This window comes from Harpia harpyja, chromosome 19 (assembly GCF_026419915.1).
Source record: "Harpia harpyja isolate bHarHar1 chromosome 19, bHarHar1 primary haplotype, whole genome shotgun sequence".
NCBI lineage: Eukaryota > Metazoa > Chordata > Aves > Accipitriformes > Accipitridae > Harpia > Harpia harpyja.
In genome coordinates, this window is record NC_068958.1 from 11,171,593 (window position 1) to 11,186,908 (window position 15,316).

A 15,316-nucleotide genomic window follows, 5' to 3' on the forward strand; every position below is an offset into this window, starting at 1 on the left:
ATGGAGACGGCTGGGATGCCCCCAAGGTGTGGGGCCCTGAACAAATCATCCAGCTTGGTCCCACCTCCCCAAATGAGGCTGGGTTAGATGGCAGCCCCTAGAGATTGTTGGGTTTGATGGGGTACCTAATTCCCTTAGGTTCTCTTAAAAAAAAAAAAAATTAAAAATGACATTATCCTGGTTGCTTGATGCAAGTTCTTTGGTGGTCTCTAGTAAATAAAATGATTCCATTAGGTTTTCTGCATTGCATGCTTTTGCTAGTATTGGGGTACCTCAGACCTCAGTACAAGTTATTGTCCAATGCCTCCCTGCACTCCTCCTTGAAGATAGCGAGGAAATCTGCCTCTAACCTCAATTATAATCCAGCCAACCCCAACACTTTCAAGCTATTTCTGCACTGGAGCTGCTTCCACCTATGGCTGCATTCCCAGTGCTAATCATTTTACTTGTACAACTAGACAGTGCAAGGTGCAGTTCAGCTTTGCTGGTCTGGAAATTCAGCCAGTGAATTTATCCCTGAACTGCAGACGAAGAGGCTGGTATCTGCTGGCTACTGATCTTCAGCAAGCCATGGCTGCATCCTGGCACCACTGCTTTCTCTTGGTGGTCTTGTCTGTGGAGACACCTTCGGGGTGTGTATGTGCAGCACCAAGCACAGTGGGGCTGTAATTGCAGCTGGGATTGCTGCACATCAGAGGATTAGGATAAGGAGTGAGCTGTGAGCTCTGCGTGCTCGTACTGCAGCTGTCAGACCTAGAGGAAACTGGGTCAGAGGCATCTTTTCAGTTCCAAAGCTACGAGGTGTTGGTGTGCCATTGTCTGAGATCTGGCAGGAGGCGAATTTTAGGTCCCAGGGTGTGAGTCTCTAATCACACGGCCGATGGATAGCTGTCAAGTTATCTTTCATTATAAGACCCCAATGAAATTAAGACCACCATTACCCCAAACACTACTACGAGTGAACAAGATGTAAACAGTATTTGCAGAAACATATCTCAATTTTAAGGACATGGGGCGTTTTTCTTTTACATCCTTATTTCTCCATCTCATTGTTGTTGTTGGGCAGAAAACAAGGAAGGGATTAGTGTAGTGGGCACAGCCCAGAGAGTGGGAGGAGACGGCAAGATAGTGACATGCACGCTAGTGATTTAACGTGAAATACTCCGATTGTGAAGAGTCTCTAGAGGTTTGTGCCTCATTGAGCAATATCATGCATGAAGCACCTCCTTGCACTACCTACATTTTTCTCTTCCAGGTATGTTGATTGGGAACCTGAGTCACAGGAAATATGCTGAGTTACAGCACATTTCCTCACACACACACACCCCAAATCACGAGCATATTTATCTGCGAGCGTGTCAAATGCACAGTACGTTCAGACAATACAGGCTCAAAAGATTAACAGACCTTAATCCTACCTCTGTGCATTAATACACAACAGATGATGCACACGTCTATAAGGACCGATGTACGTACACAAAAGGCAATCTTCCCCATGAAAACATACCTGAGCTATTCACCTTTTGGAAACTTAATAGGCATTAACTCACCTAGAAGACCAAACTGGACCCGCCTGCTTCTTCGGTTTGGCTATCTGCTTCTGGTACTCCATCCAGCCACTCACCAGCTCATGAAGGATCATCACGTAGAGAAGGAAAATAAGAATCCTGGGATCCATTCGCGGCACTTCGGGGTCTGCTTCATCGGGTACAGGTGACATTTGATCGAGAGCAATGGGAGGTCAGCCAGAGGGATGCAGCTCCTGCGGGCAGGGTTCTCAGAAACGGGGGGAGCTGGAGGGATGAAAAGGTCGCTGCTGAAGAGGAGCCTTGCAGGCTGGGTTTTGTGCAGAGTGAATTAATGCTGTAAAAATCTCCCGGGGGAATGAGAGGCTGGTGCTTATTGTGTGAAGCAGCATAAACACAGCTGCAGAGGCTACGGACGTTTCCTTTAACAGGGTGGATCACATCTTCTGGGACTCCATCCCTTTTGTCTCCCTCTCACTCGTGCTTTGTCTGCATTACTCTGCAGCCATGAGCTTCCTACACTTTTATCGCAGGAGCAGCCCTGCTTCGGCAGCGCCCCTTTGATTGGCGGCTGGGGGGGGGTAGACTTGGCTGCTGTGCCCGCAAGCCAGCAACGGTAGCACTGTCTGGCTGCAAAGAATAAATTAAAAACCCCAGTCAATGACTAGGGAATCTCCGAGCTGCCTCTTCCCAGTGTCTCAGGATTTTGGGCTGCGCTGAGCCAATGTTGACTGGGAGTGTTACTGAGTATTTTGCAGCTGAGAAATCTTGTCTTCTTCTTCTCGCTTTTCTCACACTTGTATTTTGTTCTCCTTGTTATTATTCTGTACCTAAATCTTCAGCTGCTGTTTTCCCTTTGGTAAAGCTCTGGTGGGGTACCTGATGTGCAGGAAAACCCTGGTGCCGCAGCTTCCAGTCTTTTCCACGCTACAACTCCTCTCCCAGACTCTCCACCTCTTTCTGTTTAGCAGCGTAGGGTCTTGCTCAACTGAGATCTGGTTGTGACACCAGATCCCCTTGGCCTTGCCCTTCCTTCCCCCATGAAGAGCCTTGGGACACAATGCAGTACATGTGCCTGGTATTTCTAGCAGGATAAAAGCATAGCCCAGTCTTGTTTAGAAACTTGTATAAATTGAACAAAAAAAAAAGCCCTTTTCTCATAATTTAAAATCAAGCCTTATCAGTATCTACCTTGTTTTTTAAGACCATCTTACATAAAATTCATGTTATTCCAGTGAAATCTTTCCAAAAGTGAAACAGTAAATCCTCAATTATTTAAATACCAGGATCATCTAGAAGCAAGGCAGATTGAACAACCTACCTTTGCTTAATGGAGCTGTGCCAATTCAGTGCAGAAAAGGCGGCCCACATGAGCAGCAAATACAGTGACCCTCATGATCTTCAACTCCACAGCTCCTACACAAACACAGGGACCGCTGGGCTTGCTCTCTAACATGAAGCGGGGTTCAACACACTGGTCAGTGCAATTCTTCAAGGATAGGTGTGACAGCCACATAATACACAATCTCACAATAAACTTACCATCAGGAAGCTGCTTCTCAGCTAACTCAGGTGACATTACCTGTGGGTTTAACACTTGAAGTTAGATGTTTCTCAGAAACTTTTGCCCGTTGGTATATAACTGCAGACAAGTGTGCAGAAGCCAGGGATTTTGATAGTTTTCTATTAAGTACAAATGTAATGCACATTAGGGGATGCTAATTACACAGCATGTCTGCATAACAAACAAATCCAACAGCAGTACCAACGACCCAGTCAAACGTGCACCTCAAAGTAATGTGTGACTTTCCTTCAGCTAACTAATGTTCTTTCATTTATGAGTCCAGAAGTGCTGAGTAACTCTCTAAATTGGGAGGAGAAGATCTCATGGACAGGAGTGAGCAAGTGAATGAAACAAGCAAGGACTGGAGATGTTCTAGCAGCTACGAAAATGGGAATGCTTGAGGTTCTCCATGAAAGGATAGTGGAGCTGTTCCTATAGCAACAGAGACAGTTGCCAGGCTGCGGGAGATGGGTGCTGATGTATGGTACAAGTCATATGTAGTGAGGGATTTTAGACTAAAGACAACACTGATATTTTATACATATGCAATTTTTAATGAGTAAAGACAACGTGACTCCTTTGTTCTGGTGGAGAGCAGCTTTTTACACAAAATCAAAGAGAGAAATTACTGGGGTAAGAGTTGCAGGATAACTCATTACAACTTACTTCTAGTTTTGTATTAGGTGCTTCATCTTATGAATACATTTAAAAAATCTACTTGTTGCTGAACATTACAGCTTGATTGACTAATGCTCCTTTTAAAATCCCAACAGACTGCAGACTGCCTCTGCCCCGCTTCTGCTCTTTTACCATCCTCAATACTCAAGCAAACATTCCCTATGTCTGAAAGTCCTCTTGAGTCTTAAAAAACTTACCTGAACTTTAACACACAATTTTTTGTTAAAAACGTCACCAATTCATCCTTAATACTATGTAAGGTAGAAAAGCCAACAACCTGTGAGTTATTGCCAGAGCCAACAGCTCTTAACAGGGCAGTTGGTTTCCAAATAGCCCGGTGACTAGTCACAAGCAGCAAGTTCTTTGACAAGTGATTCCAAAAAAGGAACTGGAAAGGCTGATTTTAGAGTGATTAAAGCCCAAGTTGGGAGGGCAGGAGCTAGCCGTGGTGCTGAGGGGCCCCTCTGGCAGCTGTGGGGTATGGGGGTACAGGACCTCCCCCCCCAGCAGCGGGGCACCCCAACACCCCCCCATGAAGCTGTGGATATTTCCCCTCTGCCCCCCAGCCTGCACTGGTGCATAAATTCAGCCCAAGGGCACAGCCTTGGCATTGTCCTGGAGAGGTTTGATGGGAGCAGAAGCGCCTGCATGGGTCCTTCAATTTGTGCAAATACTCTCAGTAGAGTCAAGAAGCAGTTAGCAAACTCACTGGGGACTCCTAAGGGTTTGCAGCAACTAACAACTGGGCTGTTGCACACTTTGGTAGTCATCAGTACAAGACAGATATGCCAATAAAATGTGTATACAAGACTATAGCGTAACGTAGGCACCTGAGTGCTTAAACAGACCTTACCTGCAGACCAGAGCCTTGATCTGCTTCTCAAGTTGTCCATTGTTCTGCAAATGGTTTTAATTAAGAGCCATCGCTCCTCAGATACATCGTTTCTCTCTCCCGCTGTTTTCAGACATCTCTACAAAAATGACAAGTAAGTAAAATATGGATGAAGCCTGTATGAAAGAAGTGGCATGGAAAAAAGTTCCCCAAGCCTGAAGTGAGAGGGAAGTAGGGCCTGAGATGGTATCAGAGAGCCTGGAATTTGGGCAGGCTCTGAAGAACAGAAGGAAATGAAAAGCAGGCTCTGGGGTACAAAGCAGTCTGCCCCAGTTTTGGTGAACAGAAACCCATGCAGAGGACAACTCTTTCAACTCACAGTTTAAGAAGATACAAAGGAACGGCAGCATAGCTGAGCCACTGACCTACTGATAAAATCTCATTCTGAAGCAGTGGAAGCAGCAGCATGTGCAGGTTTGCAATTTCTTTGTTAAACCAGGGTGGAAATGAGGCCAAGCTCCATTGTCCAAGGCACTCAGTCCAGCTAGTTGGGCTGAAAGAAAAACCCAGAATACTTGACTGGTCACTGAACCTTTCATTCCTTGCAAGCCTGACTGCTGCAGCATTCCCATTCTTTTGGGCAGTGTATTGTTGGAGCAAAGGTACTGAGGAACAGGACTATGTCATTCTGCTACTCATGGCCTATTTCCCTCTTTGTTGAATGACAATCTAGGCCTCTTTACTGCTAAAGAGATTTTAAAGCATGGAGGTGGTAGGCACCAGTTAGTATTTATATTCATTGCAGTGGCAAGGGCACACTGCAACACCAAAGATGACCTACCTTCAGGCTCCTTGGAAGCACCCATTGCCCCATTCTTCCACTTGGAAGATGGTGTAACTGACTAACAAACTGGAAAACCCACCCTTCCTAAGGCTCACCATTGACCCAGAACTCACACGATCTCCAAACTGTATCACAGAAAGGCAGCAATAATTGTTTCGTTACAGTAAATCAAGGTTGACCTAAACTGTGTGTTTGACTTGTTGCAGTTATTGGCTTTTTAGAAGGAACTTCTGAGCTTCACTGAAGAGTCAGTCATCTGCAGTCCCCTTGTAGAGGGGCCAAAGGCTGCAGGGATTCCTCTAGCTAACAGGATAGTCAAGGACTGGAAACATCAAACCTCATACACACAAGCCAAACTGAAAGATCAGGCCAAGCAGCTCCTACAACAGGCCATGGGGTCATGGTCCAAAGTTGCTGTGGCATCCAGAAGATACAGTGATCCTCCCCAGGTAGCAGTCAGGCCACAAGCAACTGCAAGTGGAAGTACCCCTGCTTAGACGCAGGACTAGTAAAGGTGGATCCGAGGTCCTAGGTCTGGTGCCTGCAAATACCCCAGGCAGGACCCTATTAGTTGCAGGGGTGCTTCCCACATCTCCGTACACACTTGTCCCCAGCCAAAGCCCATAAATGCCGTCCTGCTGCAACAGGCAAGATGGAAAACAGATTCCCTTCTCTGCCTTTTGGCCGCTCTTCAAGGAACCTGCTTGTAAAAAGCCCTCTGTAATTATATGATTATTCATTAGAGATTAAACAGAGCCCACGGTGCTCCTTTGGAGTATGCCGTGGGCTGGTAACAAATCTGGCTATGATCTACTGGACCAGATGTTTTGTTGTTGCTACCCAGGCTTTGTTTCACAAGTCAGTAATGACTCTGGCCCAGTGACTCTGACATCTCGAATGGGGCTTCATGTGCAGTTCAGGGGAATAAACATCACCTGCAGACACATGTCTGTCTCTCCTCTCTCATTCACATCAGTGCTTCCTTCCTAAGCTCAGAAGAAGTCAAACAGATCTGGAACCAGAGAGGAAAATGGAAATAGAACTGCCAACAGAGCCAGAAGAGAGCAGATCTCAGCCTTCACAGAGGACTGGAAAATGGATTTTCAGAGTTAAAGAGAGGTACTGCAGAATCTGTCAGCACCTTCCATAGCCTCATACGAGTCAACAATCAATAAAAGACAAAGAACAGACACTCTGAGACATATTTTTTCTGAGGATTTTTAATTGCTTCTACCTACAAATGTGGTTGGAAAAGTGGTAATATGAAACTTGCATTCTTAATCATCAGATTTCTTTGTATCAGATTGCCAATGACTCATCACTAGGATTTTATAAACAATTCACCACTTTTTAATTCTGTTAACCCTGATCAGACAACACAGCTGTGGCACAGCAAACTGATGCTATTCTGAGGGAAAAAAATAATATTAAAACTACAAGTAATAATAATTGTCTCCTGAGTTCTGGACTTTTTTTCTGTGACAACGGCACAAGAACCAGCAAGGGCTTAGTCTGGCCCAAGCTGGATGTCTGGCTACAGGAATTACCTTTCTTACTTCCTTGCCATAGAACTGACATTCACAGAACCTGGAGAAGAAGGAGAGAAGGACACCGACACTCACATCTGGGCTGCTGCCTTTAATGCAGGCAGATGCAGAAGCTGTGGTCTAATACTGATGCTTTTCCTGTTTCCTGAGCACAGGCCCTGCTGATCAGGAGCAGCAGCGACACGGACTCATCTCAGCATAGCAGTCTATAAACCCAGGTGAGATACCTTTGCCCCTTGTGCAATTGTTTTGCAAGAAAAGGAAGGTGGTTTCACTGCATCCAGTTGTTCAGCTTTGTTGTTCTCATCAAACTCCCCTTGCAGGTCCAGCAGGCCAAAATCCACCCACACAGATGGTTTAGCTGCTTTCTGTGAAGTTATCCTTCAAGCTGGTCTGACCTTGTTATCTTTAGCATGGTCTCTACATGCTAATGTATACTCCTCTATTTGCTGATGGTCATTCTTGCACTACAGAGGCTGGTATTAGCCAGGTTTAAAATCTGATTCCCCTAGAAAGTAAGAACCTTTCCAACATCAGTGTCTCCTGTCAGAAAAATCTTATTATTAGGGGCTGACATATAAACCCAGCACAAAACTGGAGGCAGTCTGTAAGTGAATTCCCAGCACAGAAGATTGACAATAGGCAAGTACAAGCTGCTCACCACCCTTGTGAGCCCCAGGTCCCTAAACACACCAAGCTGAGCCCTGCTTTGTCCCCAGGCAGAGGCCACCAAGCTGTAAATGCAGAGGGAGCTTGGGCTTGAGCACACACAGCCACCCAACACCCCTCTCTCTGCCCAGCCAAGCCGCCAATGCTGGCCAGGCTGAAAGTCCTGCTTACCCTGGCCATAAAAGCACTGCGTGTCAGCCTCCCTCAGGAACCCGGCTGGAGGAAAGGGTTAAGGCACCTGCCCTCACCTACATGGGAAAGATCTCTGCCATCCACACTGCCTGGTCTGCTGGGATCAGATAAGGGAGAAGAGACAGCAGCAGAGAAGACAACAGAGCTGAAGATGATGGCAGAAGTGCCAGGTGCCCCAGGGCAAGAAGCAGAGAAAAAAGGACCTGGGAAAGAGCAGTGAATGCAGAGGATATCCATGAACGGCAAAGTCTGGAGCAACCACAGAGCTGAAACCCTGTCTGATGCGTCCTCAACAATGAGAGTGGCCTGAACTTGGGTGGAGTTGCCCTTAATCCATGTTTTACACACACCTGAGGCTCAGAGAAGCTGACTTGCCTCTGGTTTTGATGCTGAGCCTGGCTTTGGTGGAGGGAGAGTGCTGGCAAGGATACCCACAGCATGTCTTGGGTTCAGAGCCATGGGGATGGAGCTTGGATGAGTCCACCTGGCCCTGCTGGGCTTAGCCCTTATTAACATAACAGCCTGAAAGGGAAATAAAGGTGAGAAAGCAAGCTGGAGAATATAGAGAGCTCTATGGCCACAGTGGAATCTATCAGAGCTGCAAAGACAATTGCAGAAATACTTACTCCTCCTGAAAAGCTGCTCCATCAAGACATCTCTCCAGAAAGACAGCTGGATTAATAATGGCATTTGTATGCCAGGACAGACTTCTTACTGCTGTACAAAAGCAAACATAAAGCAGCATCTGTGTGTCATCCATCAAAATGGCAATAAAGGCCAGAAACTCTCTAAATCACCCTGTGTTGTTCAGTCTCCTCTCTGGTTTTGGGAGAGACTCCGAGCACTTGGGTACAGGCTGTGGCATAGCTCCTGCCCCACACAGCCCTGCTTCTGGTCACCTGCAAACGCCACCTCCCTTTGACTGAGACACAACCCCAGTGTACGGAGATCTAAAATAGAATTTAGAGCAGCTAGAAATACCTTTATATATACCTACAGGCAAAATCTGTTGATCTCCATCGTTAAATGGCTGAACTATTCTGAAAAAGGAATAAACAAGATTTTTCATGTCACTTCCATTTTCTGGGCTAGATACAACTCTTCTAAAGTCAAAGCAAGACATTCATCTTGAGGGAAGCTGGATAAGGGGATCCTCACTTACAGGGAAAGTCGCATACCAAGACTCCCACCACCCACAACTCATCAGGATTAACCTAAAGGTGACTGTAAAGCCTGAACCATATAGCAATGCCATCAGAAAAATATCTTGGAGAGTGATAATTCAGTTTTCTGCTGTGCAGCATCTGCTCCAGACTTTGTGAGACACTCCTTTTAAATGTCCATCTTCCCTCCAGCCATCTGCATCACAACCCATTGTTCCCGACCACTTTTCCAATGGAGCCACTGCCCGCAGCACTAAGGAGAACAGGGTGTTCTGCCAACAAGCAGATGCTTTTGAGTGTTCAGACTTGTGAAGATGCATGACAATGCCTTCCAATTGCTGGGTCCCCACCTCTTATTATGCTTTAAGTCACAGCCTAACAGACCCCCAGCTGTGGCTTTTGTGGGACTATTTGGGAAGTAGTGTCAATGGGTTGGAAACCAGAAGTTGGCAACCTGTGCTCTCCAGGAGGATGATTTCATGGCTATTTTTTCCCACCAATTTAGGTTTCATCCAGAGAAGTGCAGGAGTTGCAGGCTGTCAGAATCCAGCCCATTTTTTGAACAAGAGACTTCCTCTTATGGGTGGAAATTGGTGCAATGAAGTTTCTCACTGCACCCCTAATGATCCTACTGAGGCCACAGCACAACCAAATGGTTCTTCACAAGACAGACTTCTGAATACTGTCGTAAGAGCAGCTATACTCTACCTGCCAAGCTCCCCAGTTTCCTTGTTGTCCTCCCACTGCTTCAGAGCAAAGGAGGCATGAAAGAGAAAATGTCTGAATCTTTGAGACTTCTCCTAAAGGCACTGGGTGGATACACATGGTCCCATGTCAAAAGGTCAAGGTTTAAATGCTTAAATTGGATGGATATCAGTGGGAAATCAGGCGCCTAAGTAGTAGGTAAGTATGAAAATACCTTTTTATTTTGTAAGGTAAAATGCTCATGTTGTTTTTGAGCATGTTCCAGCCAAGCGGGACCTGGGTAGATGTCACCAAGGCACTGAAACAGCATCAGCAAGAACCATGCCAGTGTCTTCTTTCCAAGTGCTAGGTTGTGGTGTGGCTCTGCAGGCAAGGGGCGTGCTGGTGTCCCACTGCTCCTCTTTTCTTTCCTCCTGGAGAAATCCACTGAGCAACACCCCCGGTGAGCTGTAGGAGATTTTTCAAGGTCAGGCACATCTCACAACACATCTGAACTGATGCACCAGGTCAGCAAACTAGTGTTAGTCAGTGATAGGCTGTGCATCTGCCAAGTGAAAGGACATGCCCTTCCCCCAAAAAGAGCAGTAAACCAAACAGAGGTGTCATCCCAGCCTCAGGGACCTCCAGGGAAGCAGGAACAGACTTGCTGAACCACAGACAAAGCCAGGATGGTCAGGACTCCCAACAGGACAACCAGGGTGATGGTCACATCATACCCTGGTTTGATCTCCCACTCACACCAGATGAAGGTTCACATTGGGAACTAGTACCTACCATACAGTTTTGCACTTCTCCACAGCAGAAGTCTCATCAGATACATCTACCTCCTTCCACCGCACATTGCCCCAGTAGCTGAGCTTTGAAATCATAGCAAGAACAATTTGGTGGGTCTCCAGGCATTCCAGTAGTAAGGATAAAGATCAGGAAGGCTGTTTTCTCTAGGACTGACTGCCTCTGTCCCTTCCCAGGGAAGCCACCCCAGCAGTCCTCCTTCCATTGTCCGGTGATGAACAGGTACAGCAGAGGAGACAGCAAAGGACACATCATATGAAAACACCATGGATGCTTCTCTGCAGTCCTGTGCCTGCTGAAATTATTAAGGTCCCTGAAGGAAGGAAGGGCAGAAGGGACAGTCACTTGTAAGCCTGATGCCCTGCTCCTTGCTTTGGCCAAAAATCGAGCTTTACTTGAGGCAGCACAGCAGGCTGAGACATGAAAGTAGAAGAACAAGAGGGGATTGATATTTGCTTCTAGCATTTCAGGTTAAAAACATGAAGGGCCCAAGCGTTCTAGTCGAGTTTAAGGCATGGGAGATGACTGTAAAGCATCATTTTCTCTGTGCAGGGCTATGCCAAGGCCTGCCCAGCATTGAAAGGTGAAAGCTGGTCCCTGGCAACTGCTGACAGCTCTCCATCTGCAATGAACTGGCCGGTCCACCAGCAAGGCAGAGCCGCATCGCCTAAGAAGCGGTGAGAGAGCTGGCAGCAGTGACCAGTTCACCCCTCCCAGCAGAGCAGACTCCAGCAGGCAGAGCTGGTCTGCTGGGACCTGTGCTCCAGAGCCAGACACACAGGGACCACAGGGTGAAGTTCAGGACAACCCAACTTTTGCATGCACCTCTGCAAGAAGACAGGGTAGATGTGAAGGCGATGCGTCTTCCCAAACCCAGCCACTTCAGGTCAGCACAGGAATCAAACAGGTCTTGGCAGAATACATCCTGCACTCTTCCTCCCCACGCGGAACTCACTGCTGGAATCCTCTTTTGGTTTGGGGGAGAAACCTCTAAGCTATCCCTCATACCTGGTCTCTCTTCTGATTCAACGCCTAAGCCATAGCCATTTCTGAGGTTGGACTAATACCTTCCTTTGCCCTGTTGGTTAAGAAATTCCACTGCTTTGGATTGCAGTTAAATGCACAGAAACTGGGAAAAAATTATTTCCTCTGGATTTCAGCCATTTCCTTTCTTAAAGTGCTTGCAAGAGAGTCAAGATAATAAATCCCCAATATCCTGGAGCTGGAATTTCAGCCCAACCCATCACCTTCCTTTGGGAACTGATATTCTCATACACCAAGAAAGTCTCCAGCATCACACTCCCAACAGAGCAGATACCCAGACCAGCAGGGTGAACTGAAACCAGGCTCCTGAACCAAACATGCCCCTGCTTTCAGCAGGAAGCATTCTAATCAGCACTGCACATGCACATTAACTAATTCATTTACCTTTGAAGTTAAACCTATGGCAGGTTTCCTTTACACTGTTGCATAGAGAGAAGGCCAAGAATCACCTAAAAACCAAATAGTTCCCAGCAAAATAGAGAGGACTCACATTTGCTGAGGGGTATCCAGGGGGTCTTCATATTCTTTCTGGCCAAGGTGATTTGTTTGGTCTCCTTTTATCTTGGTCCACAAAGAGCTATCCTACATCAAATCAATATATCAAGTGGAATCTGGCTGTGTTTTGAAATGATGCTAGGCATGCTTTGGGTGTCAGGTAGTTTGGCAGTAAATATTTCACTACAGTAATTGTCTTTTCCACAAATTTTATATAAGACTTTGTTCCTCTGCTAGCACAGGCCTCAGTAACTGCCTGTTTCCATCAACTATTGCAGTTTCAGTGCTCTATCAATCTTCTGACATAGCTCAATCCAAATTATTTGTTTCAAAGCTCAACATAAAATTTCAGTTAAATGTTAACCATCCAAAAAGCCTGAAAAACCTCTCTGGGCTATTAGTTACTCTGATCTCTTAGGAAAACCACAGAGAGGATCAGATTGCTCAAGCTAATTAGAATTAATTGTAAAAATTCACTCCCCAGTCAGGCACGGCAGGTTTAGAGAGAATACCCATTTTTTCATATCACAGGTATCACACTCCTGTTGTAAAGACAAACTGTGACGCAAGTGTAAATAGGGAGTGATTCTAGCGCTCTGTGCCGTGCCGAACGGGGAGGGATTTCAAGCAGCAGCCTGTTAGGGGCAGGAGGCAGGGAGCCGGGGTGCACTACCCTCTAGTGTGCACCCACAGCAGCGCACGCTGCACAGCATCTCGGCTGGGATCACTTACACAGGGCTACGCACAGAGGCACCATAAAAAAAAAAAAATTTAGAAAACCCAATTCTCTTACACAGTCCAGCTGTACTTCACTTTGTAGTTGTGCCGCAAGGTAGCACCATCTGATACAACAGCATCTGGACGAGTAGAAAAGAGTGAGCTCCTCCGAGCAGGAACCCCAGAGGAGAACCCAGACATGCTCTGGCCCTGGACCAGGCAGAAAGAGAGCATCCTGCAGGCAGCTGCAGCCAGCTCCTGCTTCAGGTTCTGCGGAAGTTTACACATACAACAGGAATCTGTGTAATTTCTGGCACTGGAGCGAAACCATTCTCATCTCCGAGAATGGAAACAGACCAAGATGTTCGCTACTAAAGTGATGTTTTCTGAAGTCTCTCCTCTTATCACATCTTTGTGCAGAAGGCAGGCCAGGAGAGCACGGACTGGCAGCTACTTCCACTCTCTGCTACCCACCAATTTCCCCTCCCCAGCTGAAGCAGCCACCAGCACAGGTAATGGCCAGTTTGTGCTCTGGGATTCAATTTCTTTGTGGATCTAAAAACCTGGAAAAAAATCACCAGCATGTATCGCAGTTCTGTGGGTACAGGCTGAAACACACGAGGTTTTTCTACCAAGTAGTAAATCACACAGTCAGCCTGGATTAAAATAAGTTTGTGCTGCAGGAGAGTACCAAGTCAGCACGCAGTATAAGGGAAACCTATAGCGACAGAGAATCCCCAACACAAACCTAAAATAACCTTTGAGTCTGAGCAGAGCATGGCCCTGAGTAGGTTCATTGCAAAAGGTTCACCAAAAGCGTGGGTTGTTATTTTGTGGAAGTTACCATGACAGTTTAAACGGTTTAAAAACAAAACTTCGCAAGAAAGACCTGATTGTTATACCAGGTTCCTGTTTCCAACGAGTCTGATGCCAGAAGTGCCGAGAGCCTGCCAAAGGCAATACTGATCCCAGGAGCTGGAGTGGAGATGAGGTGCACAAAGGCACTGTGGACTAGAGGACAGTGCCCTTGTCTTATACACAAACCTAACCCGCCTTCCCAGTTCTCCTACAAGATATGACAAGTCCCTGTATAAAAGGAGAAAAAAAGCACCAAGGTGATGAAGAGAGGTGACACTCACTTTCCTCATGCAGCACTTGAGAACTCAGGAGGAAGAAAACCACACAAAGAAGGGGTCAGCAGTTTGGGGAGGGATTTCCACCTCTACCTAACTAGTGCTTGTTTCTTTTTTTTGTTTTGGACACAACTTTAGGAAACAGAAGTGTCTCATCAGTATGACTTGGCACTGGGAGTGCTCAAGTCCCAGGAGACAAGGCTTGATGGGGAAAAAAACCCCAAACCATCATATCCAGAAACATGACAGACAAGAAAGTGACAGGGCATGGCCAGCATGGATGGGTAAATTCCAAGGGTTAATTGCGCCTGACAAACCTAATAACCTTCTACGAAGAGATGCCTGGCTTGGTGGATGGGGGGAGTGCAGTGGGTAGCTTACCTTGATTTTAAACAGCTTTTGGCACAACTGTCTGAAGAATCCATATAGCCAAATCATTTTGATACAGTTCAGATAGCTGCACGGAAAACTGGCGGGACACCACGCTCAGAGGGTTGTGATCAACAGCACAAAGTCCAACTGGCAGCCTGTTACTCATGGCATTCCTCAGGGGGTCATTAATGGGGCTAGTACTGTTTAATGCCTCTATTTACAACCTGAAGACAGAACACACCCTCAGCAAGTTTGCAAATGGCACCAAGTTGTAGGCATGGCTGCCACACTGGGCAGGGCTGCTGCTCAGAGGGCCCCCCTCAACAGGCTGGAGAAATGGCCTGACAGAAACCTCATGAAACTCAACAAAGGTAAATACAAAGTCCTGCTCTTGAGCAACCTCACCTAGGCTGGTCCTGCTCTGAGTCAGGGGGTGGACCACAGACCCTCAGAGGTGCCTTCCTACCCGAATTACTCTGAGATTTGGACTAATTCATGTAGGCAGCTCTCTGCTTACAGGGGACTGGCAAGATTCTTTTCAGGCATATTGTACCTGCTGAAATCAGTGTAGTCTGTTGTAAACTCACACAACTCATTCTTCTCCCATGCCCATCTTCCTGCACACTCTACCTGAGGCTTACACTGAGGCGGCAATAAAAGCAGAACAGGAATTAACTGTAATAGTAGACAGTGACACAAATAAGCCATGAAGAACAGGCTATTTTTTCAAAGACAGAATTTCACTCCACCTACACTCAAACCCTATTGTCATTGGGTAATACGCTAGTCTTGGTTTTTTTCACTGGCTCCAGGACTCATTTCAAGCTACTCCTTTGGAGAAAAGTGCAGAGAAAAGGGGAGAGAATGATTCAATTTCTGGCCTTCTTTGTATGAGCCTAGCTGAGAAGATGGCTGTTGACTGCTTCTTGGTCTAGTGACAGTGGTGGACATCTCTGACTAATGCAGCATGTCTTACCACATACCAAAAGAGCAAGAACCTCAAATGGGAAATTTTATCAGTGGAGCTTATCTCCTCTGACACT

The 15,316-nt window shown here is 46.5% G+C and overlaps 1 protein-coding gene and 2 long non-coding RNA genes across 4 annotated transcripts in view; 1 reads left to right on the forward strand and 2 right to left on the reverse strand.

Annotated features, from left to right (window-relative positions):
• The window catches only part of LOC128154132 (uncharacterized), a 16,062-nt gene extending 13,000 nt beyond the window's left edge, over window positions 1-3,062 (reverse strand). The window contains exons 1-2 of the long non-coding RNA XR_008239255.1: window positions 2,848-3,062; window positions 1,551-2,156 (exon numbers count right to left, since the gene is read on the reverse strand). This is a non-coding gene — a long non-coding RNA (uncharacterized LOC128154132). The remainder of the gene's footprint in view (window positions 1-1,550; window positions 2,157-2,847) is intronic.
• Window positions 1,233-6,760, forward strand: LOC128154133 (uncharacterized). Its single transcript, XR_008239256.1, has 3 exons — window positions 1,233-1,713; window positions 3,864-5,074; window positions 6,421-6,760. It is a non-coding gene; the product is annotated as an uncharacterized LOC128154133 (long non-coding RNA).
• On the reverse strand, window positions 4,110-15,220 carry LOC128154131 (uncharacterized). 2 transcript variants are annotated; one of them, XM_052814293.1, is made up of 5 exons: window positions 9,935-15,220; window positions 8,834-8,892; window positions 8,479-8,569; window positions 5,030-5,153; window positions 4,110-4,739 (listed from the first exon to the last, which is right to left on the reverse strand). In XM_052814293.1, the coding sequence occupies exons 1-5, from the start codon at window positions 9,976-9,978 to the stop codon at window positions 4,110-4,112; spliced, it is 948 nt and encodes a 315-aa protein (XP_052670253.1). In that variant the 5' UTR covers window positions 9,979-15,220. The 2 variants fall into 2 exon arrangements, with proteins under 2 accessions (XP_052670253.1, XP_052670252.1); XM_052814292.1 differs by having other exon boundaries at window positions 8,834-15,220.
• Window positions 15,221-15,316: the final 96 nt, after the last annotated feature.

What these genes read in the sequence shown, in the direction of transcription:
- LOC128154131 (XM_052814292.1), bottom strand. Translation starts at nt 8,975, where the DNA reads ATGTCTTGCTTTGACTTTAGAAGAGTTGTATCTAGCCCAGAAAATGGA. An exon ending in GGAGCAGCTTTTCAGGAGGA is followed by an intron (nt 5,154 to 8,478) that starts GTAAGTATTTCT and finishes TTTTTCTTTCAG; the next exon opens with CCCAACTAGCTGGACTGAGT. An exon ending in TTCAGAATGAGATTTTATCA is followed by an intron (nt 4,740 to 5,029) that starts GTAGGTCAGTGG and finishes TCATTTTTGTAG; the next exon opens with AGATGTCTGAAAACAGCGGG.